Raw genomic sequence first — 25624 nt, 5'->3', positions numbered from 1 at the left:
ACGAACTAGGTAGTTCGAACTAGGAGGGTAGTGTAGACATACCCTCATTGAGTCCAGTCTCCTGCCCTCACGGCAGGACCTAGCACTATCAGATCATCCCTGATAGATGTCTATCCAAGCTGCTCTTAAATATCTCCAGTGATGGAGATTCCACAACCTCCCAGATTCTTTATAAACTCAAAATGTGGTCTGATTTTCCAAATAACTAGTTCAGATCTCTCCAAAGGTACATTTTAAATGGCATTTTAATTTCATGTGGAATATCAGAAAATTGTAGCCAAAATGTACGTCTCATCATTAACACGGGTGTCACTGAATATGCCAAAGTATCCAATGCATCCACTGTTCCTTGCAGTGAGGTTAATTGTTCCTCTGTGATCCAATTACAACTCGTCCCTGGATTCTTGTAGCAGTTTATCTCAAACTCCATGACTTTGTGCCTACCAAAATAGTCCTACTTGCAGAGGAAACCCTCAGCTGAAGGCTGGCTGAGGAAAAGTCCTTCCTACCAAATGCACCAAAGGGCCTTGGCTCATTCTCCTTTGAAGCAGACTTGGAGTTTTGGTGTTTTGTATGTATCTGAGCTGAGCAAAAGAACCATGTGTAGGGTACATGAGGAATATGATATTTCCTGTTAATCTTTTTAGAGATAGGAGTTGTAGTGGTTGAAATTTACCACAGCAGTTGAGCTGGTTCAAGACTGGCCCTAGTGGCTAACGTGGGTTGTCTTTCCAGTAAAGAGGCATATAATATATCTAATAGTTCATGAAATGTTCACTCAATCTCCTTTATTAAATGCCATATATGTTCAATTTTCGCTTAATTCTTACTATTTGACTCTACTATCTCAACTAGAATCCCATTTCACCTATTTACCACACTCTGGAAAAGGTCCCCAATGCTTTTTTTTTTTTTTTTTTTTTTTAAATACGATTCCTCCTGCACCTAGTTTTATGACCTTTGATTCTGGCTTGTTCATCAATCTCAAATAGGCTATGCAGTCTTGTCTAGTTTAAGCACTATGTTGCCTCTTAACCTTCTCTCAGTATTCTCAGGGCTAAATAATCCAGATGCTTCTCATACACCAGACCACTCATTTCATTCATCAATTCAGATGATCTTTAAAGTCCTTTGGGAAGAAAGGCATCATAAAAAGGTAATTTGAAGATAATGACGACAATAATAAAAGCAAGCAGAGCTGTGGATAAATGGTTGTGAAATCCAGACAGCAGTTTTAATTAAAATATAGCCAGGGCTTAAAGAAAGTGTGTAAACTAGATTCATTGAGCATACAGTACCATTTATTTCATCTATTGTTTAAAAGAGAACAAGTAAGCATCAATGGAAAACAAGGCTGTTCTATCTGCCTCATACTTCTCCTCTCGTTTTACATCAACATGAAACTCTATAGACAAACAACCTCGTTATGCATCTAGTTATCTTTTAGTACTCAGAGCCACAGCAGACCATGACAATACATATTAGAGAGAACCCACTAGAGCAGTGTTTTCCAAACTTTTCAGCATCATGCCCCCTTTTTGATTCGAGAGACCCTCATGCCCCCCACACCTAAGAGCAGCAAAACTTATTGAGGGGGGAAAAAAAGAGAGAGAAGGAACTGACCAGGGCTGAAAAACAAAAATAGCAGCAAAACTTAGGGAGGGGGATTGACCGCGGGGGGGGGGGGGGGGGGGGGGGAGAAACAGGAGTGGCCGGGTCACCTCGCTGCCGCCTACCCCCCCCCCCCCAGAATTTCTTCACGCCCCCCAGTTTGGGAACCCATGCACTAGAGGGAGTTCTCCGCAAAGGTATTAACATTTCCAAATGAAATGCTACAATCACAGGTTGTAGTAACACCCACTATACCTTAGCACCTAGAGCAGGCATGTCAAACAGGTGTCTGGTGGGCCACATGCGGCCAAATCGAAGTTTTTTTTCTGCCCACCACTACATTTTTATAAAAGAATAAAGTGCAGCCCACTGGCCTCTCTGAGCACATGGCCGAGTGCAGATCATAGCCAGCCAGCCGCTATGCGCCCCAGCGACTGCTCATGGCCGGCCTGATGCTCAGTGCTCCAGGATGTGCTCACAGCCGGCCAGAGGCTCTAAGTATGGCATCAAGCGCCTGCTCACAGCCGGCCACTTTGCTCATGTGCTCCAGTACCTGAATGAAGAAATGTGGCGGCAGCAGTGGTGATGGCAGCTCTGGGACCCAGGCATTAAAATGGTTGGAGGGAGGACTGGGAGTGCCTGGCTCTGAGGGAGGGGTGAGGAATTAGGTTGGGGTGAGACTGGGGGGGCCTAACTCTGGGGGAGCAGAGAGGGATATTTTGCTAATATTTTGGTTTTCATTTATTTATTCCCAAATAAAGTCACAAAATGTATTGTATTAATTTTGTATTAGTAAGTATGTCCTTTTTTGGAATCGCACAAATAATTATATGTTTATGCAAAATCTCCAATTTACGAAGTATCTCAAATTTTCACTGAAGTCTGTTCTATTTGATTAGCTACTGTCTATACTTGTTTTTATTTCAACAAGTTATGTATCATATAAAAAATTAAAGTACCTTAAATTTATATATAAATTAAAATACATATGCGCAAATAATAATTTTACACATCAAATTACTGTATTATAGTTAAACAAGCCCTGAAAAAATATTTTAAAATATACCTAAAACATAATCTAGAATAATAAATAATTACAACTTTCCGATAGGAGTACATTTTCTTTGGTGGCCCTGAAAGCTATCAGTTTTCATTTGGCTCAGTAGGCTTCGAGTTTGACATGCCTGACCTAGAGAGTTCTTTTGAATCATCTTTGCCTAGGTAAAACTAAAAGTGATTATCCTGATAAGGATTTTTCAATAAGACATAGTCCAAGGTCAGGATAAATAAATGCCATACTTTAAGCACACTAATAAAATTACCATTGCTTCTTCCAAAGCTGGTACGCGTAATGCTGATAACAAAAGCAGTGAGCACAGCCATGTCAGGACTGCTGTCTGAAACTGAGCCACAGAAAACGAAATGGCTATATGTAGCAAAAGCACTGTCAACCCATTGATTCCCAACAGAAGCCAGCAGGCCACCATTCCGTATGCCATCAGACACCAGGGTTGGTACTGGAAGAAAAGAAGAGAGGGTCTTTTACTTTAAAGTAATAGGAATAAAAGTTACTAAATATCCCCAAAACATGACATTTACTTCAGCAAACCCATGTGTTTAATAAATAGCAAAAATAAATAGACATAAAATACTAACCTGAAAGTAGTATTAATATTACCAAAATAAATATAAATGTACTGTTAAAAATGCCTAATGATCTAAATATCAGGTATAAGTCACAAGGACTCCCTGGAACCAGAGGTTTAAATTCTTGTAGGATTGCTTAATCATTTCTTTCTTCAAGCTAGAGAATTTGAGCTCCATGCAGTTTTTTTCTGATGGGAATCCTCACAGAAGATGAGATGTTAACAGTGAAACATTTTCTGCTCTGCATAGACATTTAAGATCATTCGGCACTATTTATACGCTTAGAGGTCCTGCCCCAGTTTCTTTTCCCTCGTTTTCTGGTGCGCAATGTGCGGGGGAGCTGTACCGCAGGATTCGTGTTTGAAACTCCTTGCCTGCACCACTTCCTGCTATCAAAACAAAGAAGGGAGCTGGATGCAGTGACTTCAGGAGCCAATTAGTGTTGCTCTGTGTATCAGCCACGGGACAGCTAGGAAAAAGCAAGAGTTGCTTTCTCCTCAAACTAGGGAGGCTAAGAAGTGTGAAATTCATTGTGTAGTCAAGAAAAATTTGTATTCTTAGTGCTTATAGTGCACAGCCACAGCAGGGGCCCAGCACTAAGAGCTGGCACACAGGCAGGCTGTCTCAGTCCTGACTCATGCCAGTGTGATAGACCACTTCCTGCCCAACACTTTATGAAATGGACCTAGGGACAAATATCTATAACTCAAAGATGCTTGGGACAAATTGCTTCATGTAGCCCACTGTTTCTTATACTTTTTAAGACCAAGGAACACCCAACCATTTTTTTTTATGGGGAACACAAAGGATTTTTTGTTGAGAATTTTTATTTTTTTTTAAAAAGGTTGCCTGCCCCTTTAAGGGCAGCCATTTTGAATTCTGATCTCCACAGCACACCTCCAACTGCCTCACAGCACACCGGTGTGCCACGGAAGACAGTATAAGAAACACTGGCGTAACCTATTAATCTTCATGTCATAATCCACTGGATCTGTTTATCTTACCTTGGTGTATGTATCATTCCTGTATGTAAAATTAGACATATGGAGTAAGGAATGCTTTATGGTTTTAAATGTGTAAATGGAAAGCCATCAAGCCATTCTACTGCTGGGAGGCCTCAGCGTCTGGGCAGTCATATGCAAAAGGTCTTTTGCTCTTAAGTCTTAACAGTGGTTGGCAGTGACTGACCAGCAGATTCCTCATGCAATAAGGGAATCTTTTAAAACTATAGGAAAATGGGAGTGTTTGGTCTTTGGCTGGCACACCCAGGAGAGTGCACCAGAGACCCCGGGGAAGGGGAGATTTTCCCTGGTTTGAAGGTGCCGCTTGAACAGAAACAGTTTTAAGGTGAGCGTGTAATAAGTTCATACTGAGGATTTAGTGTTAGAATTAGCTAAGCGTTTTCTATTACTTTTGATCTGCCATCTACTTTGCTCTGCCTGTTCTCACTTATTACCACTTAAATCCTACTGCTTGTACTTAATAAAATCACTTTTGCTTGCTATCAAGCCCAGTGTAAATGATTGTTACCTGGGGAAGCAATCAGTGTGCACATCCCCCCCTTCCATTGTTAAAGGGGCCTTACCCAAATAATTCTTTTGGAATTCTCATCCCATCTGGGGAGTGGTATCCCAGGAAGCTGGGCCCTAAACTATACTCTCCTTAGACCTGAAGAGGTTCAGGGTCTGTACTGCTTCTGGGTGGGAGGGCAGTGATCTCAGCTCCCCCTCTCCCCGATGAGAAAGCAGTCCCAGCAGGACAGAGAGGTGAAAAGCACCAGAGAATGGGAAGGCGAGTGGCAGTGGCCATGTCAGCACTCCGGGAGGCACCCCCTAGGGATCTTCCATGACCTCACTGTCACAGACAGGACCCGGCTGCTATCCCCACTGTAGCTCTGCACTACAAGTACTAAGAGCTAGCATGGGGGTTGATGCCTGGTCCCGGCACGAGCCAGGAATGAGCCAGACTGCCTGAACACCGGCTCTTAGTGTCAGAAGCCAGCATCACCCCCCTCCCGCAGTAACTCTGCACTTTAAGCACTAAGAGCCAGTGTGAGGATTGAGCAGTGCTGAGCCAGCCTCTAAAAAAATGTACTTGCGGGGGGCGGGGGGCAGGTAGTCAATAACATACTCATAGACTTTAAGATCAGAAGGGACCATTACGATCATCTAGTCTGACCCCCTGCACAGTGCAGGCCACAGAATCTCACCCACCCACTCCTGAAATAATCCTCTCACCTAGATCTCAGATACTGAAGTCCTCAAATGATGGTTGAAGACCCCAAGATGCAGAGAATCCTCCAGCAAGTAATCTGTGCCCCATGCTACAGAGGAAGGCGAAAAACCTCCAGGCTGTGTCTACATTGGCATCCCTTTCCGGAAAAGGGATGCTAAATGAGACACTTCGGAATTGCAAATCCGCGGGGGATTTAAATACCCCCGCGGCATTTGCATTTACGTGGCTGCCGCTTTTTTCCGGCTCAGGGTTTTTGCCAGAGAAAAGCACCAGTGTAGACGCGATTCTCCGGAAAATAAGCCCTTTTCCGGAGGATCCCTTGAAAGTAGGAATAAGGGATCCTCCGGAAAAGGGCTTATTTTCTGGAGAATCGCGTATAGACTAGCGCTTTTCTCCGGCAAAAACCCCGAGCCGGAAAAAAGCGGCAGCCACGTAAATGCAAATGCCGTGGGGGATATTTAAATCCCCCGCGGATTTGCAATTCCAAAGTGTCTCATTAGCATCCCTTTTCCGGAAAGGGATGCCAATGTAGACACAGCCCCAGGGTCTTAGCCAATCTACCCTGGAGGAAAATTCCTACCTGACCCCAAATATGGCGATCAGCTGAACCCTGAGCATGTGGGCAAAACTCTCCAGCAAGACACCCAGGAAAAAATTCTCTATAGTAACTCCTATCATCCTACCATTGGCCTATTTACCACCGATAGTGAAAGGTCAGTTAGTTGCCAAGATCATGTTATCCATCAAACCATCCCTTTCATAAACCCATCCAGCTTAATCTTAAAGCCAGATAGGTCTTTTGCCCCCACTACTTCCCTTGGAAGGCTGTTCTAGAACTTCAGTCCTCTAATGGTTAGAAACCTTCATCTAATTTCGAGTCTAAAATTCCTGAGAGCCGGTTTATATCCATTTGTTCTTGCGTCCACATTGGTATTGAGCTTAAATAATTCCTCTCCCTCCCTGGTGTTTATCCCTCTAATATATTTAAAGAGAGCAATCATGTCCCCCCTCAGCCTTCTTTTGGTTAAGGTAAACAAGTCAAGCTCCTTGAGTCTCCTTTCATAAGACAGGTTTTCCATTCCTCCAATCATCCTAGTGGCCCTTCTTTGTACCTGTTCTAGTTTGAATTCATCCTTCTTAAACATGGGAGACCAGAATTGCACACAGTATTCCAAATGAGGTCTCACCAATGCCTTGTATAAAGGCACTAACACCACCTTATCTCTACTGGAAATACTTCGCCTAATGCATCCCAAGACCGTATTAGCCTTTTTCACGGCCATGTCACAATGGCGGCTCATGGCCATTCTGTGATCAACCAAGACTCCGAGGTCCTTCTCCTCTTCCATCACTTCCAACTGATGTGTCCCCAACATTTACCAATAAGCACCCATTTATCAGGTTAATCATTCAGTTGGCTGCACTATTATATCCCTATCTCCAATAAGGACGGAGGTAGGGATGCTGGTTTGAAATGGTTTTCATAACATGAAGAGTTTATGATTTTGTTCAATGGCTTTCACCATCCCCACTATAGAAATTATTCCAACACCACTGGACTGAAACCTGCTAACCTAGGTGTAAGCAAAGTCTGAACGACTGCTTGCAATGCAGCCAGCAGAAAGGGAGAGCAGCCCTGGGTGTGGTTATGCTCATTCAAATTGTTTAGCCCCCTCAAGATAATTAACTGTTGATATGTAAATACAGCTCATGCTGGGATGGGAAGGAATCCAGGATGTTGGTATGTAAATCCAATTCAGCCAGGCCTGCTGGATGGTGAATTACTGGAATGGAATGTGGTGTATTGTAACTAATTTGGCTGTTGTGGGGTCACAAACCATGCTACCCCTAAATGTAGGAACTGTAAAATATGACGCCAGTGCTTGCAGGAGAGAAACTGTCATTGCAAAGGGTTTCAGATGAACAAGCCTCCACTTTCCAGATTTGAGTGGACTGAGTGTGTGTGGGGGGGGGGGAGAGAGAGACAAGGGGAAGGGCTTGAGCCAGTGTCACGTTGCTGAATTGGAGGGAAGCAGCCAGATCGCTGCTGCACCCCTAGGTGGGGGTGTTGGCCCCAGAAATTGGTGTGGGGGGAGCCATGTGGGGTATTGAATGGGAGATTATTGTTTGTTGATCTTATGTACGCTATTTATGTGAGTGTATAATGTCTATGTGTGTAGGTAGGAATCTGTAATCTGTGTGGAAGCTGAATATTTCTGTAAATGTGGTTGAGCATTGCTATGGACAGGCTGAGTAGTGAAGCCCTGTGGAACAATGGCCCTTGATGGCCCAAAGACACACCTAAAGCAGGAGGGCGGAGACCCAAGAGCTGCTAGCAGAGAGAGGCTGAGGACCAGGTGACTTGCTGCATACAAGAAGAGGCCAGGAAGGGGATAAAAGAGGCCATGTGGTCGATGCCATTTGGTTCTCAGCTCAGCACTTCATCCCAGAGGCAGCACTGCAGGGATTGAAGAGCCCGGAAGACCTGTGAACCCATCCTGATCGTAGGATGTGCAATAAGAACTTTTAAACCAGCAGCTGCAACATCTCTGCTAGAGCCTGCATCGAGGACTGGGAGATTCGGTGCATGTAACGTACTGTACTTTAATAACCTTACTCTCGTGCTTTTCTTTCTTGTAATAATAAACCTTTAGATATAGATTCTAAAGGATTGGCCCAGCGTGATTTGTGGGTAAGGTCCAGAGGGTAAATTGACCAGGGATCTGTGGCTGGTTTCTTGGAACCGGACAGGACTTGTTCGGGGTAGGTGGGATAGGGTGCTAGGCCCCCCCACCTGTGTATAGGCCCGGGGCCATCTGGGGCACGGATATTGCTGGGGTGTCGGAGGGGTTTTGCTCGGGAGGCTTCAGGCAGGCAGCTGAAGCGCTCTGTGGGACTGGTTTGTGGCCTGTGTGGAAAGGTCACCAGTTGGGGGCCGTAAGAAGCCCCGGATTCAAGCAATTCGCCCTGAGCGGATGCCCTCAGCTGTGCCCAGACACGGCCCGGTCCGTCACAGCCAGTCAACTACATGCCTACCAGGCATGAGCTATAAGACTGGTTCAACCTGTCTCCTTTCCCCCCTGTTCTAAGGATAGACCTAAAGCAGACTCCATAAGGACTCTCTCTGTTATTCCAGTAGAAGCTGGAATCTTTTGGCCAGCCTAGGTGGTGACTGAGAGCTGAAATCACTAATTGCTTAAGTCACTAGTTTGGCCTGGAGCCAGACCCAGTGGCCAGCAGGGCAGCTGGTGGGAGCGACCGGTGGCCAGCCAGCAGAGGAAGCGGCAGGCGGCCAGCGGGATGGCTGGCAGGAGTGACCGGCGGGCGGCTGTTAGGAGCAGCAGCAGGCAGCCAGCAGGGCATCTGGCAGGAGCAAGCAGACCACAGGAACAGCACAAAGGTGGCATTGCCTCAACCCCAATGAGAGGAGTCATTAGGGTGATGTGTCTAGGTCTGCACTGACTGGACAGAGCAGTAAGCAGGACATTTGAAGTGGGGTACAGAGAAAACTTGCGTATGTGAATGAGACCTTTACATTGTTGGACTAGTGAGCCTGAAAGGCAAAGAACATTGCTCAATCCATTTGAGCTAGGATGGTTACTCGTGGGGGGTATGAAGTCTGGTTGTGGTATTTTCCCAAGCTAATGCCATGTGACTTCTCTCCCTCTTTCATTAAAAGTTTATTTTCTACGCTCAGACTTCGTGCTTGCAAGTAGGGAAGCATTGCCTCTCAGAGGCACCCAGGGGTGAGTGAATTTCCCAGGCTACTGGGTGAGGGCTCGAGCCAGTTCTATATGGGATGGATGGAGAGGAGCCCCTATATACTGAACCCATCCCTGGCTGCTGCCAGCGCTACCTAGCAGAAGGGTTACATAAGAAACTAGGGAACCAAACTTGTATCTTTCCAAACACATGCCTTTAGGCACTGTTTTTCCTCTCAAAGAAAACTCAATGGAAAGAGAAAGTGTTTATTGAAGCGCTGCATATTCTTAGTTTTCCCCTTACTCTCCCCTTTAACAGGAGGGATGTGTGTACTTATGGAATAAAGAGGGAATTTGACTAGCAAGCTTTACCAATCCCTGTGGAGCCCCATGGCTAAATGAGGAGCAACCAACACAGGCACCTGACCATATTCCAGGCCTTCTTCATCAGTCTTATCCTGATGGGACTGGCACACTGACATCACTCACCTCGTAAGGTTCCCACATGGAACACAAAGTCAGCAGGTGATTAAACTTTTGAGACAGTGGCACCTAAACTGCAGAATTTGCTCCCCTTGGTTTTCCACTGAAGCCTTGTCCTCATTGCTATAAAACTGAAAATCTCTCTGAAAAGCAGTGATAAATGTTTAATTATATTCAAGCCACTGTCCCCTCCACACTCCCTTTTTTGCTGTTAATGACACCAAATATTGTTTGCATAATTATTTATAAAAAAATTAACTTATGTATAATTAATTATGAGTACTTCAATGAGGGCACTTTCTAACTACAATCTTCATATACCATATTGTGCCTTATCTATACACTTTTCTGTATGCAGATGGCTAGGCAAATATACATACATCTGTATGCATTTAAATCTGTTCGGTGTGTTTATAATAATTGCAAAACACTGATTAGTATGTTATGATTATGAATTAAAATGCACAGAAAATGTCTAACTGGCAGACTAGGAAACCTACACTAAGAAACTTTTGTTTTTGTTAGCTAAAATGTAATCAGCTTCAGAGGTTCTAAGACAATATGCCCATGCACTCTCCCAGTGCACAACTGAATGGGGTTATATTAAAACATACTAGGATAGCACAAATACTTGAGTTCCTCAGGGCAAGATTTATGTCAGCCTATGATCATCCTGCCTGGGGTCTCTGCATTACCATGGCACAAATAATAATTATAATAGTTTTATTTTATTATATTATTTGCCTTAAAATCTTTAAAAAGTTAAGTTTTCATGTATCAATGGCAATACAAATACATTTTAGAAAACAAATGGCAACTTAAAATCCTGCAAGATAACATAGGAGTTGATTAATTTTTCTATGGTCTACAGGAAAGTATCCTGAAATAAGAACAGTCGTATGGGTAGTAAACATCCAGACAGAGAACGGTATCCTGGCATGTTCAATGTGCATCACCAGCTCTTTGAAGCTCTTGAAGTTGCTTGTCTGGATCTCGCTGTCTGTCTCTGCCTTTCTCTGAGCAATGTTTGAGGCTGAAAATAGCATCAACAAGATGCTAAGAAGAAACTACTGAAGTGATTCCAACTGTGAAAAGAATTCTCTGGCTGCTTTTTACGTAATTTCAGATTATTTGTAATCCAAACAATGCACATAATCTTACATCATTACTCATTATAAATCTGAACTCAAAAAATGGAGAGTTGCACTGAGAATTGGGGATGTAAGAAAGTAGTTGATTATTTGACTACCCGAAAGCTGAAGGAATGGTATCCCTAGCCTCTGTTTGTCTGGAGATGGGTGATCGGGGAGGTATCACGTGAGGATTACCTGCTATGTTCCTTCCCTCTGGGGCAGCTGGCATTGGCCACTGCTAGCAGACAGGATACTGGGCTGGTTAGACCTGGTCTGACCCAGTGTGGCCATTCTTACATACTCACATTCCCCACCCCCTCACCTTGCTGCCTCTATATCAGAGGCAGCAAGGGGAGTAGAGCAGGAGCCAGTGCTGGGGGAAGTGGGCTTAAAAGCCGGTTGCCCCCAGCACTGTCTCTGCTCCCCCTCCCCCCCGCCCCACTGCTGCCTCTACTAAAGGGAGCACTATCCAAGAAATTAAGAAATCACCTGATAAGTATTTTATACAAGAAACAGAAAACCATCAAGAATGACATTTCTAACTTAGATTGTTTCATCTCAAAACAAACATCCACACCAACTGACACCTTGCAAGACTTTTGTTCCACCAGACAAGAAATCTACTATACACACTTCTATTCCCTACAACAAAGAAAAGACAATAAATTTTCTAACCTGCTCCGTACCACTGGCTACAACAGCAACTGCCTCAACCCACCGGATAATATTGTTAACCTCTCCAGCTACAAACTCAATCCAGCAGAAGAGTCTGTCTTGTCCCGGGGTCTCTCTTTCTGCCCCACGTCCCCCACAAACTGGATACAATTTTGTGGTGACCTTGAGGCTTTTTTTCGCCGCCTCTGCCTCCGAGAATATTTCCAAACCACCAATGAACATCGATCTGACCTACCAGATCCCCCCTATCAACACCAAAGGAAAAATAATTCTATATGGACTCCCCCTGACGGTCAGAATTACAATCTGGATTTCTATATACAAAGCTTCCGCAACAACGCAGACTGACATTATTCGCAAATGACAACAAGCGACACACAATCTCAGCCACGCTGAACAACATGCCGTCCAGAGTCTCAAAAACAACCTGGATATTATAATCAAACCAGCTGACAAAGGTGGTGCTGTGGTCATTATGAATAAGGCCGACTATAACCAGGAGGCAACCAGACAACTCTCGAATACCACATTTTACAAACCTCTCCCCTCTGATCCTACCTTGGAATACCAAAAGAAACTACACTGTCTCCTTAAAAGCCTTCCCACAGCCACTTGGGAACAAATCCACACAGAAACACCTTCTGACCCCCGACTAGGATTGTTCTATCTGCTTCCCAAGATCCATAAACCTGGGCACCCCGGACGTCCCATCATCTCTGGTATTGGCACGCTCACTACTGGTCTATCCAGCTATGTAGACTCTCTTCTCAAACCCTTCGCAACTAACACCCCCAGCTATCTCCGAGACACTACTGACTTCCTAAGGAAACTACAAAACATCGATAACCTCCCCAACAACACCATCCTTGCCACCATGGATGTAGAAGCTCTATATACCAACATCCCACATGAAGACGGATTACAAGCAATTAGAAACACTATCCCAGAGGACACCACTACCAACCTGATAGCAGACCTATGTAACTTTGTTCTCACCCACAATTATTTCCAATTTGAGAACAACTTGTACCTCCAGATCAGCGGCACAGCCATGGGTACACGCATGGCCCCACAGTATGCTAACATCTTTATGGCTGACCTAGAACAACATTTCCTCAACTCCCATCCCCTTTCACCCCTTCTCTACCTACGGTACATCGATGACATCTTTATGATCTGGACGCATGGTCAAGAAACACTGGAGATATTCCACAGAGATTTCAACAACCTACACCCCACCATCAACCTCAGCCTGGACCATTCTACATGAGAGATCCACTTCCTGGACACCACAGTACAAATCAACAATGGAAAATTAGATACCACTCTCTACAGAAAACCCACCGACTCATACAGTTACCTACATGCTTCCAGCTCCCATCCAGAACACACCACACGATCCATCGTCTATAGCCAAGCCCTTCGATACAACCGCATCTGCTCTAATCCCACTGACAGAGACCAGAAGCTTCAGGATCTCTACCAAGCATTTATAAACCTCAACTACCCACCCGGAGAAATAAAAAAGCAAATTGAAAGAGCCAGACGAATACCTAGAAACCATCTACTTCAAGACAGACCCAAGAAAACCAACAATAGAACACCACTTGTCATCACCTACAACCCCCAACTTAAACCTGTCCAACACATTATCAATAAACTACAGCCTATACTGGAACAGAATACCATACTCCAAGAGGCTCTGGGAGACAGACCCATAGTCTCCTATAGACAACCACCTAACCTCAAGATGATTCTTACCAACAACCACAGGACATACCACACTAATACCAACCCTGGTACCTTCCCTTGCAACAAACCCCGTTGCCAGCTTTGTCCACATATTCATTCTGCTGATACCATTATTGGACCTAACCAAGTGAGTTATAAGATCAAGAACACATATTCCTGAGCATCCAGAAATATAATTTATGCTATCATATGCCGAAAGTGTCTGTCTGCTATGTACATTGGACAAACATCTCAGATACTTCGCCAAAGGATTAATGCCCACAAAACAGATATCAGACAAGATCACAAAGAAAAAACAGTTTCTTGCCATTTTAACCAGAAAGGACACTCTCTCAATGACTTAGCCACCTGCATTCTGCTACAAAGACCTTTTACATCAGCACTTGAAAGGGAATCCTCTGAACTGTCATTCATGTTAAAATTCGACACTCTCCGGGAAGGAATGAACAAACACTCAAACTATCTTACCCATTACCAAGATAGCTTCCCCAATTATCACCTCTAATACCATTAGCTCACAGACATCCCACTCTCCCCACCTCTAATATCAATTCACAGACACTTACCTTCCTTCCTCCCCCCCGCCCCCGCATCCCCACCACTAATATCATTAACTCACTGGCATTCACCTTCCTTCCCTCCCCGCCCCCCCCCCCCCCGCCCCGGATCCCCCTTCTGTTCTGAAATGTGATTTGTCCTTTTCATATGTGTTCATTTTTTTTTAAATTGTATCCTTTGGTATATATGGTTGTGACTACTTTCTTCCACTATTTGATCTGAGGAAGTGGGTCTGGCCCACAAAAGCTCATCATCTAATAAACCATCTTGTTAGTCTTTAAAGTGCTACATTGTCCTGCATTTTGCTTCAGCTATCCCAGACTAACACGGCTACATTTCTCTCACTATTCTAAAGGGAGCAGTGGGAGGCAGAAGAGGCTACTCAAACAGCAGCCCTAGCCAGAAGGGGTCCCTCGGGAAATTGAGACCCCCCCCCACCCAAGGACAGGGACTGATGCCCATGAAGCAGCCCCTGTTGGTGGGGGGGGGGGGTCCCATCTTCCTGCTGGGACATTCTGTGGACAGAGGCTGCTGCCGTAAAGCAGCCGCTGTGACCCCCTGCGGCAGGGACTACTATTAGCTGAGCAGGCAGCCCCACTCAGTCCCAGCTTACACCAGGACCAAACCCTGCTGTGGCTCTGCAATTTAAAACATAGTAGAAGCTGGCAGCCTTCCCCTCCCGCCCACTCCCACCGCCAGCTCCTACTGAGTTTTAAATTCCAAAGCTGAAGATTTAGTGCCCGACCCAGCGCAAGCAGGGACTGAGATGGACTGCCTGCCCACCTGGCTCCTACTAATTTTAGGAGCCAGCTGGGGAGGCAGCACAGTCAGCAGGCAGCTCAGTCCCTGCTCGTACTGGGTCAGGGACCAAACCCTGCTGCCGCTCTGCAATTTAAAATGCAGTAGGAGCCGGAGGGCCAGCTGCTTAACTCCTACTGCCTTTTAAATTGCAGAGCCGCAGTGGGGTTTGGTCCCAGCTCAAGCTGGGACTGAGCAGGGCTGCCTTCCCCTAGCAAGTAATCCAAAAAGTTCTATCAACTACTCAATTACTAAAATAACTTAAATTTAACACCCCTACTGAGGATCACTTTATCACAACAGTAGCAGACACCCCTTCACAAATCATAAAGGAAATGTTCTTCTAGTACATTTAAACTTTAGCTCCTGAATGAGCACTCCACTCAAACACTGATACTGAGCTTCCTACAAGTGTGACTGTTCAGTGCAACTGTTAAAATTCTCTTTTCCGTAGTTTTTCATATTTTCCATAATTTCATCCTGCAGAGCACCACAGGAAAACTGAAGTCCATATTTCTAGACCAGGTCATGACAGTTAAAGACTCACAAGTCCAATGAACTATTCACAGCAAGACATGGGGCTAATAATTAGGAGTAAACAAACATAACTGCAAATGAGTTACCTCAATGTTCCTTGATTATAATTAGGTTGATGGTTTCTTTTGCATCTACATTATTAGCACTCATCATATTTACACAAACAAGTTAACAAATACATTCCATCCTAAATATTTACAAAGTAAGATCCTCTCTTTCTGGTGGACAAACTGAACAAGGGACTAAAACTTGCATGCACTTTCAACATTATTCCTTCTAATGGGAACACAAAGCTTTCCAACCCCATGAATCTGGGGGAATCCAGGAGTAAGGTGCCCCACACCTAAGATCTTGAGAAGCACATTGCTCTGGTTCCCAAAATCTTAGAAGAAAAGTCCCTGCAAAGCACTTGGTGCAGTGGTATTTATATGATTAACATCTGCAGTTACACTAGCTACAATAAAATCAGTAGAGCAATCATTCCAAATGCTTCAGGGCAGAAAATGATCCTCAGCTGAAGACAATAGATCATTTCCCTGTTACATTATTAGAATTAAGTATATTGAAGATAGTCTTAAATATTTGAAATGTTCTACACTTAGAGACTGAATCAATGGTCTATTCATCTTTGAGGATTCCTGTGAAGCACATTTTTCTATTATGATTACTACTTATATATTTCCTGCCCTTCACCTGTCATTTTCAAAAGAGCAATTCATTACAGTCACCTTCTTTTTCTTACATCCACAGTATTAATACTTCTAACGTTATTTTCAATTTACAGAAGATCACTCAAGTTCTAAGAAAAAGGTAGCACAAAGAAATAAAAAGTGATGCAAGGTCACAGACAGTAGCATGACAAGATCTCTGCAGGGACTGCCTATTGTTCCCATGTGTTTCCAATAGAGATTCCATGAACCATAACTGCTCGCAGTCACATCTCCATCCCACCTGAGACAATCTGTTTAGGGACTCAGAAAGAGCTTTATAAAACCTCTCATCTGAAACCACTAGAATATCTGGTGTTACACACCATACACTACCCACAAAGCACAAATGTTTGGCATTCTATAAAAGGTAGCACTGAAAGAAATTAGGCTTTGTCTTGAAAAAAACCCAAACAAACTCAATAATGAAGCAGATCAATAAAAGCAGAACAATGGGGCTATTAAATTACTATTTTCTAAGATACCGGATTATAATTCAACTTCACATTCTAAATTCCATGTAATTTCATCTCTGATTAATGCTAAGGAACTGTAAATTAGTCCCCATCCTCTCTGTAAACTAAGACTGTGATTTATTAAAGGACACCCTGATTTTTACATACTAGATTGTTGATTATAGGCAGGGCAGGTAACACCATCTATTAAGATTGCGTGACATATTCCATTACTTTACCCTTGTTTTCAATTACTCATATTTTTGCCAAATGAGAACTACTTGGGCAGAAATTTTCCATTCAGAATGTCAGCTTCATGCAGAGTTTTTTGGGAAATTTCAGCCAAAACAGTTCAACTATATTCAAGAACAAGGAATGATTTAGTGATAGCAGACTGAATTAATTTGATGACAGGGATACTGATGGAGGGGAATTGATCTGAACTCAGAATGAGAGAGTTGAAACTGAAGGATGATAGGCAGAAGAGTAGGATTTATTTTCATGGCACAGTAAAACAATAATATTCAGAAATAACCAGAAGTAGTGAAAGCACAGAAAAAGAACAGGAAGAGCTGGTAGATGGACCAATTTGAAACAAAGGATAGAAGTTACTGGGAAAGATGGAAAGAGTCTGTGATAGGAGGAATACATGGAAACATGTGCCTGAATGTATCTTTCTTCCTTATTTATCAATTCCTTTGTATAATAATGTGGGGGTTTAGAGATGTGAATGGTTAACTGGTTAACCAGTAAGCATCATCCTTACCAGGTGATGCTGGCCAGTTATAGTTAAGCAGCAACCCAGCTGGGCTGGAGCACTCCAGCCTGGCCAGAGTAACCCCTGCCCATAGCAGGGGGCTGGGCCCACCTTGCCATGTTGCAGAGAGGAGGCACTCCAACCCCCTACCCACCCACATTTAAGTGGGCTAACTAGTTAAACATAACTTTTAACCAGTTAACTGATTAAACAGGATTTTACATCCTGAGTGGGGGTGAGGAGGATGAACATGTCTATTATACGCTTCAACCTTTGACAAACATTTAAGTAATTTCTTTCAGTGCCACCGAAAATTGATAAGATCAGCACAACAACTAAGAAGCTTCATACAGCCACTATCTTTCCCCTTAAATCAATCTACCATAAAAATGTTTCCTCCTTTCCTCTCCTCATTTATGGATTTTCCCTCCAAAATTACAAAGATCCAGAACAGACAATGTTCAGTCCTGAAAAAGTGAGTTTCAGAGTAGCTTTCTAATAGTTCTTACTTCTAGCCCTGGTAGGTCCCAGGTATTAGACATTACAATTGCTATCACTTTATACATAGCTTAGTCATTTTATAGCTTTATAACCCTCCCTTGCCCTCTAAGTTCTGAAAAATTGAGTTTATGGTACTAAAGGGGGCTAGCTTTGCAGATTGAGGGAAATGAAAATCTTTTCAGAAGGAAACAATTTGCATCCTTCAGGAATTTCCAGTATTTGTTTTTGTCCTGCTTCAGGAACAACCGAGATGATTTTTTGGTAGAATTATACAGTCCAAAAAATCGGCTTCCAAGTGTTCAAATTAAATGCTTTGACATTGTGAAATTAAATATCTAAAAATCTCAATTGGAAATGAAACATTCTGAATTGACATTTCACTTTAAAATGACATTTTAAATTGATACATCTATTTGAAATTAACTGTTTCTATTTCAATCAACTCCCCAACTAGAAACTGCTCAGTTCAAATAAGCACTTCAACATGAAGTAAAATATTCTGATTACGTGATATTTTGGAAAAAATAAAATCTTAAAAAAAAATTCTAGTGTAAAATTTTAGTTTTAACTACATTTTCCAATGGAAAATACCTACTTTGGACATCTCTTTACAGGGGAATAGTCACACTACACTGGGTCTGTGGTGTGACTGCACATCCATGTTGCTTTTGGCTGTCATGCACCTGCATGTGTATCAGAAGTTTGGCCCCAAATACCCTGCATATCCAATTCCTCATTATCCAACATAATTTTTCAGTATTTTCACAGAAAAGCATTAAGTCTCTATAGACCCAATTCTCTCAACCTTACTCACAAGGTGTGCTTTATTTATGTTGATTTAAATGGGACTACTTTCTCCTCAGGGGAGGGATAGCTCAGTAGTTTGAGCATTGGCCTGCTAAACCCAGGGTTATGAGTTCAATCTTTGAGAGGGCCATTTAGGGATCTGGGGCAAATCTGTCAGGGATGGTACTTGGTCCTGCTGTGAAGGCAGGGGACTGGACTCGATGACATCTCAAGGCCCCTTCCAGCTTTATGAGATAGGTATTTGAGTAAAGGTGGTAAAACTGGACCCTTAATAATTACACCTCTAAGATACAATGTCGTAATTTTTCATTATACATTATAGCAATTTGTAATATAAGTGTTCTATTTTCCAGGTTTCACAGTTAATTAAAAATAAGGAGAACTCCTGCAAAACACATGCATTCTTACCTTTTCCGTAAACAGCCTTGACATCTGAGACACCATTAGATGACCAAGCAGAAGCCATATTATACGTTCCTTTCCCCATTCCATCCAGAAGGTCCACTCAAAGTCTGTGGGGTCCTAGAATACATAGATAAAAGATCGATACATGCTTTAAAACTGGAGGGGGGGGGGGGGGAGAGGAAGCATATGATGGAACACAGGAAAAGGTTTGACTAAACCTCAAAGGTTTATGATTCAATACCACAAAACATAGGAATGGAATCCATACACATGTTTGAAGTATCAGGGTCAGATTTTCAGATGTGATGAAAATTAAGGATGTTAAGGACTAGTCGACTATCGGATAAGCAAATTTCAAAAGGAGGAATGCGGAAGTGCCTATCGTCGTCTAGTTGAGTAGTCAATAGAAATTCCATCGACGACTCAACTAGTAACAATGAAAATCCATATTTCCAATTTATTTCAATTTTGTGTTTTGAATTTGTGGAACCATTTCTGTTGGTCTTACATTTTGTAAAACTTACATATGGGACCAAATCTGATTTGACAGTGACTATACTTTAATTTTCCTCCCAAAGCATCAAGATTTTTTCAAACTATAATATATACGAAGCAGCACAAATACATATATCAGGTCACCACTGAAAAAAGTGAGGAAATACTGACTCAGCACAGAATAAGATTTTTGATTTTAAGAGCTTTCTCTATTCATCAGAATGTATTTAATATTTACATGGCATGCTCATAGTAATAAGATTTCTCCAGAAAACCAGTCAGGAACAATATGTCCACTACACAAAGATCATCAACGGAATTTTCAGACCACAATTGTACATGTCTGTTCACCAGCATCTGAACTAAGGATGTGAAAAATCATTTAAAAATATAAATGTGTAACTGTTTAAAAAAAACACACTTAGCAGTTACACAATTACATGCACTGCAGGCTCTGCAGTATAAAGTTTAGCTTTATACTAGGGATGCTAAAAAGCAATTGATTAGGTAACCGTGTAGTCATTGAAAATCTCAAAGTTTACACAGTTACATGCTGCAAGCTCTGCAGGATAAAGCTTATACTGCGGAGTCTGCATCACAACTGGCTCCCCAGGAGCAAAGCAGGCTGGCCCCACTCCTGAGGAGCCAGCTGCACTGCAGGCTCTGTAGTACAAGTTTTATAATGCAGAGCCTGCAGCGCAGAGCGACAGCCAGCTCCCCGGAAGTTGACTAAGCCGGCTCCCTGCATGCAGTGACTCCCACCTGACACCCTACTGCCGGGAAGCAGCCTGTTCCTCCCGCACTGTTGCCCTGCTTTGGAGCTGGCTCCTGGCCCCGCTCCCAGGAAGCCGGCTGCCAACCCGCACTATTGGCTCTGATGCCTGCCATATAACAGTTAAAGGTAACTGATAAGTCCAGGCTTAGCCAGTTATACTATTACATCCCTACTTTATATTGCAGAGCCCACAGATAAGCCTCCTTGGGAGCAGGGCCACCAGCCCCTGCCAGTCTGCTTCCAAGAAGGAGGCTTTGCTCTGAGCTCTGCCAGCCCTGCTCCCAAGGAACCACAGCATGTAACCTGCAGCACGGGGACCAGGTCAGGCCCACCACAGACAGGGGCTGCAGTAGGCCCAGAGTGCATGGGGAGCTGCTTCAGCCCCTACTAATTAACCAGAACCAGTAAGCTGATATGCATGGGGAGCCGGCTTTTAAGCCGCTCTCTGCACATGCTGGCTCTGCGGAGCCTCCTGCCCCTCCTTGCTGCCTCCCACAGAGGTGGGGAGGCAGGTGGAAGTCAGTGCTCAGGTGGAGCCAGCCCCCCCATAGAGCCTCCTGCCCCCCTCCCGCACTGCTGTCTCTGCAGCAGCAGCAGCATGGGGGAGAGAGGAGCAGCCCGGATGCCAGCACAGCCTCTTTCCACAGGGCCCCTGCAGACATGGGCTACTTCCGAGGAGAAGCCTCTGAGGGAGACAGGCCCAGATTTGCCATGGACAGAGGCTGCTTTGTGGGATGCCACCACAGCCTCTGTCTGCCCTTACTCATGACAAAACAAAGTATCAAAAAAAACTCATAGCAGCATATTAGCTTCAACTTAATTTCTGTTAAAATTACTCTGGATATCTTCCAATATTTGAATATTTTTTAATTTTATAAAATGGCCCAGTCAAAGAAAATGCCTGAAGGCAGGGGGGAGGTAGGTTACATGCAATTTTGACTCATTGCCTCCTACCTATAATTAATATTAACCAACACTTTTTTGAAACACAACCTATTTCCTAGTTGAGACATGCCCATACTACTGATCACAGTGTTTCTTGCTAGATTCACCTGCTTCAGTGAGACTACTCAGGGTAGGAAGTATTATATATGCCTACTAAGTGAAGAAAGAGAATGTCATAACGCAGCACAATCTATACAATCTTCTGCCCAGACCAAGAAAAGTGCCTACAAAATATTCAATAAACTGAATGTTAATATATGAGTCTAAATAACAAATTGCAAAGTCTCATCAACCATGAAATATTGCCACAGATCATGACGACTGTTTTCAGGGACACCTGTTGAATGGCACTACAAATCACATCAGTATAAACTTCTGATCCCTTTCCTCAGGAAAAATTCCCACACTTTTAGCTTCAAAGAATATTACATAGTTCCTTCCCCCATCCTAGAGTTTGTTATCCCTGTTACTGCCTTCTCTCCTCTAACTTTTCCATCATTTTCAGTCAACAAACAGAAGCCAATCAACTAGAACCAATTCTAATACTTCACATTAACTTTTCAAGGAAGACAGGCTTGTTCTTTTCCTACGTGAGGCCCAGTCCCGCAAGCCATCTCACCAATTCTGCCTGAAGCAAATATGAAGTCAAGGCTGATAAAAGTGGGGAACTGCCAGAGACTAACAACTTAAAACCGCTAGTATTCCAGAAATGATGCTCCCATTTTAAATGACTCACCCACAGCATAGACCTCTCTGTTCTGCCACATTTTGTTGAATTCTGTATCATTACTAGCCAGGCGGCTTTTACAACATTTAAAATGCAGAGTCACTGCGATCCCAGACCTGGTGCAAGCCGGAGCCAGGACTGGGAGCAGGAACTACCCCCGCTGCAGCTCTGCATTTTAAATGTAGTAAAAGCCGAGCAGCTCTTACTACATTTAAAATGAGGAGTCGCCGCAGTCCTGGAACCAGCACCAACTGGGACTGCTCAGTCCCAACTTGCGCTAGGTCCGGGACCTTACCCTGCTACACCTCTGCATTTTAAATGCATCAGGGGTAAGTCCCAGACCCAGCATGAACTGGGACTGAGCAAGCCTGGCTCAGTCCCAGCTCACACCGGGTCCAGGACCACTGAGAATCTGCATTTCAAATGTAGTAATAGCCAGGAGCTACAGTAGGGGTAGTCCCAGATCCATCAAGAGCCAGACTTGCTCAGTCCCAGCTTGCTCTGGGTCCAACAGCCCTGTTCACAGAGGGCTCTGACTCACAAAGCAGCCCCCGTCTGCGGCGACTGGGGCTTGCCACGAACAGAGGATGCTACCTGTGATACAGAGGCAACAGGGGGGCACAAATGCGAGTAGTCGACCCAACTAGTTGCTTACCTCCCTATTTTAAACACTATTGTACCGTCCCTTCTAAAACTAGCAATTTCTCTGTATAAAGTCCAGTGTGTTCAGTGAGATCATAGAGTTAAGTGTAAAGTCATCAGAGGCTCATCCTCCCCCAATAATATCTTCAGATCAGCAACCACTAAGATGAAGAAAACCATTTTCATTATTTACAGCATAAAGTTATTTGAAAAACTTAAACCCTTGATATGGGAAGACTAGTAACAGAAACTAGAATTCATCACTGGTGCCTACACCTGCTAAGCAACCATACACTCCACAGAGTAAGAATGGGGGACTATCCAAGAGAAAATAACCTCTATGAATTACAAATATGTTCTTGGTTTTACAAATCACCAGTGCCACATCAACATGTGACTGACATCAAGATTTGACTTCAAGTGTACAGGAGTAAAAGGCTAGCAGTACATTAAAACCCTGCCACCTATTCCCTCCTCGTGGAGAACGTCGGAGAGGCTAATATAGATGGTCATGCTTATTGTGGAGTCAGCCCCATCTGGAGCATCCTCTAATAGCAGAACTGGCATGCCAGCCTCTGTTCCCCTCCTGCAGATTCCCCAACACTACATAAGCTTCCATGCCTCAGTATCACCCCTCCTGGAGTCCAGTTTATTAAAAAAATAGTCTACATGGTCAACGATAAATGATTGTTTTAGAACATCTACCACCCCAGCATAGATAGTCCTTAAAACCTCTCCAATCTCAGACAAATACTCACCAACTTTATACCCCTCAACAGAAACACGATTCCAGGAACCTATCCAGGAATAAATCCTGTTGCCGACTCTGTCCACACATCTACTCTAGTAACACCATTACAGGACCTAACCACATCAACTATACCATCAAAGGCTCATTCACATGAATATCGAGTAATGCAACATATGCCATCATGTGCCAACAATGCCCCTCTGCCACACACATCGGACAAACGGAACTGTCTATACCAAAAAAAAAAAAAATAGACACCAAGCATTCAGAATGGCAACATCCAAAATCTACTGGGGAAGCTTATAACCTCCATGGACACAGTTTCAGACTTGCAAGTTGCAATTCTCAGTTAGAAAAACTTCAAAAACACACTGCAGAGAGGAACTGCTGAGCTAGAATTTGTATGCAAATTTGATGTCCTTAACCAAGGTCTAAACAAACACAAAGAGCGGTTCTCTCAGGTAACTTCCCATTCGGGTACTCTCAACTTCTCAGTTGGAGATGAGCCACATTCATTCCAATTAATGCTGATGTCACAGTCCCATCTCTGTATCCCTTTCCTTCCCTCCCTCCCGACCTTTCTTTTTTCTCTTCTGCATTTGAGATGAGTTGTAGTTCACAAAAGCTTATGCTCTAATTCCCTAATAAATCTGTTCATCTTTAAAGTGCCATTGAACTCCTTGTTTTTACCCCCTTAATGCCTCTCATACCACATGCCATCTTGAGTCACCTGGGCTCCCTGTTGGCTCTCTTCAGTCCTTCTACCAGAACAGCCACCTCAGCCCTTCCACTTGGAATGCAGCCCAGGAGAAACTCCCAAAGCCTCATTGCTGGGAATCCATCCTCACCAGGAAAACATCCCACTCTTCTTCTTGTCTTGTCACATTTTTTGCTGTAGCCAGGCCAACAGGTAGGCCTTTCCACCAGTCCCCTGCCTTCGGCCCTCTCTGTCCATCAGCTTCAGCTCTAATGTCAGCAGGCAAATCTCTCTGTTTCTGTCTGGCCATCAGCCCTCTCCAGCCCTAGATCTCTGGCATGGGAAGGACAGCCAGCAAATCCCTCTGCTGCTCTTCTAAGCCTTCTTCCAGGAATACCTATGGTTTCCTTCAAGGACCTCCGACACTCTCCTGGTCTCAGGCTGCTCTCACCTGCACAGACCAAGGGCCGTTTTTAAGCCCAAGTGGGATCAGAAAACAAACCATTCTTACAGAGCAACTGACATCGTCTGACAGAGCCCACCAATGTTTGAAAGGGCTTATTTTGCAGATGGACACATTTCAGCTTTATTTTCCCTGGAATACCTGTTAAACATGAGATTCTCTGAAGAAGTTTATTTTTGCACACCACACAATCCTTTCTACTAGCCCAGTAGCCATCAACCTTTTTTCATGTGTGGATCCCTAAAAACATTTGAATGGCAGTGCTAACACCTCTGGAAAACTCAGACAGTCTTTGAAGCCCCAGGGATCCACAAACCACTCGCTGAAAATCACTGTATCAGAAGTAGTCCTACCAGAAATTAGGGATGTAAGCAAGTAGTAAACTACTCACATTTCAGAGGCAGGAGCATGGGGAGGGCCAGCGGCAGATTTGGGGCAGCGCGAGCAGGGCGGCTGCCCCGGGGACCTGCGCTTGCAGAAGCCCCGCGCATGCACCTTGTCAAAGGGGGGGCCCGTGAAATTGTGCTGCCTGGGGCCCCGCGGAACTCTCATCTGCCCCTGGGGAGGGCCAGCCTCAAACAGGGCTGATGTTGCTCCAGCAGCAGCTCCCTGTCTGCGGTGGCCCGGGCTGGCCACAGACGGAAGCTGCTCCAGCCAGGCAAGAAGCCCAGCTCAATTCCAGCTCACGGTGGGTCCCAGATCTATCCCCACTGCAGCTCTGCAGTTTAAATGTACTAAAAGCCGGCAAGAAGGCAGCCCGGCTCTTACGACATTTAAATTACAGAGCCACAGCAGGGATAGGTCTCATACCCAGTGTGAGCCGGGCTACTGTCCCAAGTCGACTAATAGAGTAGTCAATAAAAATTCTATCGACTACTTGAATAGCCAACTAACCACATCTTAACATCCCTACCCGAAATCTCTCTTACACTGGTCAAGTGTAACAATTACAAGTCACAAATATAAAATTAATAGAGTCATTTTAGAACAGATTGAGACTTGGGCCAGATGCATGCACAGGAGAGTAAGAACCCACCTTACATTGTTAAATGGGTTACTCTACACTTGAGCCCAGGCGCACAGGATTAAGGCTCAGAGCAATCCTACTTACTCCCGCCAGGAAGCACATGGGTAGAGAAGAGGAGAGGAATGGTCAAGAGCCTGGGCTTCCCTCCCCCTACTCCTTGGCCAGTATAGATATCTATCCAAGGCTCTTCTATGACCCCCATCACCACAGTATTAGCTCACCTATGAATCTTTAATATAGTTATCCTCACAACAGCCCAGAAGGCAAGGAAGTGCTACCATCCCCATTTTACAGGTGGGAAACCAAGGCTCAGAGCGATCAAGTAATTTACCCAAGGTTA

The 25624-nt window shown here is 44.0% G+C and overlaps 1 protein-coding gene across 8 annotated transcripts in view; it reads right to left on the bottom strand.

The window, feature by feature from the left end:
* The window catches only part of HHAT (hedgehog acyltransferase), a 361176-nt gene that overhangs the window by 320504 nt on the left and 15048 nt on the right, over nucleotides 1–25624 (bottom strand). For 7 of the 8 annotated variants that reach the window (XM_075925124.1, XM_006136901.4, XM_075925129.1 and 4 more), the window contains 2 exons: nucleotides 18766–18879; nucleotides 2934–3128 (listed from right to left, as the gene is read on the bottom strand). In XM_075925124.1, coding sequence (XP_075781239.1) covers nucleotides 2934–3128; nucleotides 18766–18879 — 309 coding nt within the window. The remainder of the gene's footprint in view (nucleotides 1–2933; nucleotides 3129–18765; nucleotides 18880–25624) is intronic. The other variant, XM_014580487.3, reaches the window with a different exon arrangement.

The sequence above is a fragment of the Pelodiscus sinensis genome, chromosome 3, assembly GCF_049634645.1.
Source record: "Pelodiscus sinensis isolate JC-2024 chromosome 3, ASM4963464v1, whole genome shotgun sequence".
Classification (NCBI taxonomy): domain Eukaryota; kingdom Metazoa; phylum Chordata; order Testudines; family Trionychidae; genus Pelodiscus; species Pelodiscus sinensis.
This window is presented reverse-complemented; position numbering and strand designations above follow the sequence as displayed.